The 4,668-nt window shown below is 53.3% G+C and overlaps 2 protein-coding genes across 2 annotated transcripts in view; both read right to left on the bottom strand.

The window, feature by feature from the left end:
* The window catches only part of LOC113212009 (acyl-CoA Delta-9 desaturase), a gene marked incomplete at its 3' end in the record, with an annotated part of 3,105 nt that extends 1,402 nt beyond the window's left edge, over positions 1 to 1,703 (bottom strand). The window contains 2 exon segments of the mRNA XM_052276395.1: positions 129 to 299; positions 1,553 to 1,703. Of these exon segments, the coding sequence (XP_052132355.1) occupies positions 129 to 297 (169 nt within the window). The 5' untranslated portion in view covers positions 298 to 299; positions 1,553 to 1,703.
* Positions 1,704 to 1,995: 292 nt separating this feature from the next.
* The window catches only part of LOC113210981 (acyl-CoA Delta-9 desaturase), a 4,343-nt gene continuing 1,670 nt past the window's right edge, over positions 1,996 to 4,668 (bottom strand). The window contains exons 3-6 of the mRNA XM_052276396.1: positions 4,478 to 4,608; positions 4,010 to 4,215; positions 3,744 to 3,929; positions 1,996 to 3,545 (exon numbers count right to left, since the gene is read on the bottom strand). Coding sequence (XP_052132356.1) covers positions 3,230 to 3,545; positions 3,744 to 3,929; positions 4,010 to 4,215; positions 4,478 to 4,608 — 839 coding nt within the window. The 3' untranslated portion in view covers positions 1,996 to 3,229. The remainder of the gene's footprint in view (positions 3,546 to 3,743; positions 3,930 to 4,009; positions 4,216 to 4,477; positions 4,609 to 4,668) is intronic.

The raw sequence follows: 4,668 nt of genomic DNA, 5'->3' as shown, positions 1-4,668 counted from the left end.
CGAAAATAGTTTATGAGCAATTTTCGAGTGTGTACGCTTCACTCTCGATTTTCACAGTGTAAATCAAACTGTGCTCTACGCTTCCGTTTTGTTCTGGGTTACGCTTACTGGTCGCATCATATACCTACCGAAGAGGGTGGTGGTGTAGTAGGCCTCGGTTATGATAAGGAAGACGCCATAGAGGGCCGCGAGGTGGATGTGGATGTGGAAGAGCACGCTGGGCCAGCTGCTGTCCCTGGCGGCCATCTTGTCCACCTCCTCGGCCTGCGCGCCTGGTTGCTGCTGGTGTGCCGACATTCCTAATCGAACACGAAAATAGTCACATACATTGTGCATTCATTTGTACCAATTATCTCGCAGAGCTCGCCTTTTCACTTCGGTCAGCGCCGGGCGCAGCGGACTAGCCGTGTGATACGTGGTCGGCGGGGTGAGCGGGGTGCGGGTGGGCCACTGAGGACGCTCGGGCCAAAGGTTGGACACCGCTTTGTGTGCTAATGTATGCCACGGTGCCCAGGCCCAGCGCCCCACACCTGCCTACGTAGTTACCGTCACCCACAACCGCGGCGGCGCGCGGCAGCTCACGGCAGCTACTCGTGGCCGTGGCGATTCCCTCTACCCCTGCTGTCAATGCCGCGTTTTACACGCGAAAAAATGCTCCACTAAATCGACTACATGCAAAAAATATCACACCAATGAGGTGGCTGATTAACAGAACTCTGTAGTTATGCTGTACCGCATTCGTAGGTGCGGGCGGGTTGCCTACTCGCTCGGCCCGTCAGGGGACCCGTACGGTCGGACGGGGGCGATGGGCAAGCACGCCCGCACCCGAACGTGCGGTACACTTTAACTTCATAAGAATATTTTCTTCGATCGGACGATAAATTACAGGCCTGTTCCTTAGAACAAGTCAGCAGAAATTTAGTTGAGACCCTACTGCCGTCATGATCCGTTCCTTGACGAAACTTTGTAGTATAAAATAAGCAAATACAGTATGGTTTAACCCATCTTCGCCCAAGCTGCATTTCTCCTCAGCATACAAGACGATGTTGGATCACTTCTGCACGTGATTTGACTTATTTGGTGAATTGTTTCGCCTGAGCTCCACGTGTACCGGGTTTACCAGAGAGCAGAGCGAACACCCCAGAGTTGAGGGTTTGCGCACCCCCTCCGCTGGTAAGTCACCGTGGTCTCTGCGTCTTTTAAGGTTAGGCAAACCCGCAAAAACTGGGGTGCTCCCGCTGCCTCTGACACACCCGGTGCACCTGTCTCACACCACCCCTCTTGCCAGGACCCAGTCGCTGCCGCAGCACGCGTTGGCCCCCCGCGGCCTCGCGGCGTGCGGGTGCTGAGTCACCCTAAGCGGGCGAAATACGAAACCGCCGTTGTTGCAAGTGTCCAAAGTTTGGACACTGCCAACTCCTCGCCACCAATGGGAAAACAAATACTCTATATAACAAACGCTGTAGCGTCGGTCGATGGTGCGTCGCATCTGGTCAACGTTTCAGACACGATGCTGATGATGGTATAGTGGATCAGGTAGTTCAGTACTCACTGTGCTTTCTCGAGTCTCCCTGCGCCTCCGACCCCTTCGCGTCGGGCTTCCTCAACGGACTGAGGAAGGGCAGTCCGCTGACGGCGGCAGTACAACGTGTCGCGGCCGGCGCGGCCGCCTAGGCCGACGACGAGGAGGGTCAGAGAGGTCCGGAAACTGCCCCTCCCCCCTCTTCTCCTGCCAGGGGAAAGGGGTGAGGGGAAGAGGACTTTCCGTAAGTAAGCAAATCCGTCCGCGCTGTCTTCTCTGAATCACTAGGTACAACCGACTTGTAATTTGGATGACCAAAGGTAAGGTTTCCTCATCATATGAACATTTCGTTTTACTTGAAAAAATAAGAAAAAGAACTAGTAAAAAAACAAAAAAAAAACCACTGTTGTCAGTTTTGCTACAGTGTGTCATAGGTGATATTATTTAAAAAAGGTCAATGACAACTATTGAACTACTTTTATTTTTATTTATTTTTCAGGTATTCTCAAAGTATGACAAATATTTTGACGGTGAAAAAACAAAATGTGTCCTGCCATGCTGCAGTCTCCTACGCACCACCTACGATGGAAAGTGGTCGGAAAGTGGGGAAGGTGTCCCTGTCCACCGACAAATGGCAATTTGCATGTATATGCTTAACAAACAGGAAAAAGGAAGAAGTAGTGACAAAAAATAAGACATTGATTTTTAAAAAAACGAAGAGAGGAACAAAAATAATAAATGTGATTTATTATAGATTTATGCTTTCTCCTACTTATGATATTCAGCATTGCAAAATAGCATCAGCATTATCTGTTAGTACATACAACCTTTAGAAATTGAAATGTTTCTATCATATAAACACATATCAAACTAGGTTCGCCTTTTGCAACTACAAAATGGAGAGCTGATTTACAGTTACATTAGGAAATGGTACTTATGGTTGGTGAGAGAGATCGCACGTATTTCTCACAGCACATGTGGTATTTGTAACAATGTTGTCATATGAACATGGAGTACATACAATAAGAAATGTGAGTGCCCAAAATAACACTTCACATTCACAATTAAGTTATGGTATTTGATACTGAGCAGAGCAGACTTTATGTGTAAGGACCTTCTGAATGAGGCATTCCGCACACTTTAATCTAGACTAGTTTTACTCAAAATAACAATGGACGCGCTTCAGGAGTTTAATCTTAATTAACAAACTACTCTATAAATTATGAAATAGATGAAATCAACAAATTAAAAATGAGGGTGCTCAACAACAGGTTCTACGCACATTGTATTCACATAGATTTCTTGTGATCGTAATTCAATTTTTCTTAAAGCTTGAGGGGGACCGCAAACCACTTCTGAGGCTCCTCATACCCACATTCACCCATACATCACAAAAACATTGGAGGTAAGTGTAGCTTTGGATACATACAACAATGACGCGGATCAGCGGCATCGTGACCCCGGGCGGTGCCCAGGGGGACCCCGGGGGCGGTCAGTCACATCGGCCCGGTGCGGCTAGGGCCGCGTCACACGCAGGCCGCCCGCGCCCCAACCCGCGCCCCCGTGATGTGGCATATTGTCCGTGAACTTGCACTGAAAACCACGTCAACGTCGAGCTCAACTTAGCTACGCGAAGCTACGCGAAGCTACGCGAAGCTACGCGGAGCTACGCGGGCGCGCAGGCGCAGGGCAAAGGTCGCCCTCGGCCTACGAGGCCTTGGTGGCAGGCGCCGCCTCCTCGGCGGGCCGCGTGTCCGGGTGCAGGGCCGCGCCGAACATGCCCGCGCCCGTGCCGTCGCCGCAGCGCTCGACGCGTCGCCGCACCACCCGGTCGTCGGCAGAGCGCCGGTCCCAGGCCCAGCCCAGGGCCGCGAACGCGTCGATGAACTGCGTGGACAGGTTGATGCGCCCGTTGCCCAGCTCGCCGGTGCGGTAGTCCCAGGGGAACACGTGGTGGTAGTTGTGCCAGCCCTCGCCGATCGCCAGCAGGCCCAGGATGGGCGACTCGACCGGGCTGATGTCCCTGCGGGCCAAAGGAGACGACAGGGTTAGGAGATTCAGTGCCCCCCCTCAATATTGAGAAACTGGACTTTGGACTCGTTTCGTTTCGATTTCGTGTCTGCTAGGACTGCGCGTGGTGCGGAGTAGGCCGCCCATCGTGCACAAGGGCGGAGCGGCGCCCGATGGGTTGCCTACCCACCAGGCGGCCCGAGCGACTCACTTGTCGTACGGCCGGTAGCCGTGGGTGTGGGCGAGGCTGTTGATGAGGAAGGCGATGTTGAGGGTGGCGGAGAAGCGCGCGTTGAAGTTGACCCAGAACGAGGCCCACAGCGACTCCTCCCAGAAGTAGACAGGGATCAGGACGGGGAGGGCGATGGTGAAGACGGCGAAGAGCGGCTCGTACCACCTGTGCGGGCAGAAAGGAAGTTGCAGTATGGCACTAAACGGGGCCGCGTCGAGGGAGCGTCGAGAGATGCGGGGCCTTACTTTTTCTGCCACATGACGATGCCATCCTTCTGGAGGTCGCTCATGTCCACCTCCTTGCGAGCCCGCTCCACGGCGGGGTGCGGGGTGACCACGAGCCAGCCGACGTGCGCGAAGAAGAAGCCGCGGCGGGCGTCGTGCGGGTCCGCGTCCGTCTCGGAGTAGCGGTGGTGCACACGGTGGTCCAGCACCCACGCCCAAATGTGCCGCTGCGGAGGACAAGAGGGTCGTCAGTACGGTTGGGGTGGCTGCGAGGGGTCCTTTATTAAATACAAACGTACACCAATTTTGCTGATTCTTGATTATTATTCACTTCATTTTTTTTCGTGATTTTTTTCTGATTTAAATCAGAAAATTTGCATAATTTTTTGTATTTGGTGTACTTTCACAGTTGGGAGGCTGGGATGGAGCTTAAGGGAGGGCGCAAGCAACACGCCCGGGTGGACGTCGACTCGAAGTTAGTTGACTCACCTGGCCGGTGACGGTGAAGAGCAGCATGAGGATGAGCCGGAGCTGCCAGGAAGCCTTGTACGCCCGGTGCGACCACAGCCGGTGCACGCCGGCCGTGATGCCGAACGCCGAGGTGTATATGACCAGGAAGGCTGTGCAACAGACGAAGACGACCGCGGCATTATGACAGTAACAGGGCGGCACAGGGTTTC

Source organism: Frankliniella occidentalis, unplaced genomic scaffold (assembly GCF_000697945.3).
Source record: "Frankliniella occidentalis isolate FOCC.00 unplaced genomic scaffold, Focc_3.1 Scaffold2811, whole genome shotgun sequence".
In the NCBI taxonomy this organism is placed as follows: domain Eukaryota; kingdom Metazoa; phylum Arthropoda; class Insecta; order Thysanoptera; family Thripidae; genus Frankliniella; species Frankliniella occidentalis.
The sequence above is the reverse complement of the archived record's forward strand: the minus strand, read 5'-3'. Positions and strand labels throughout refer to the sequence as shown.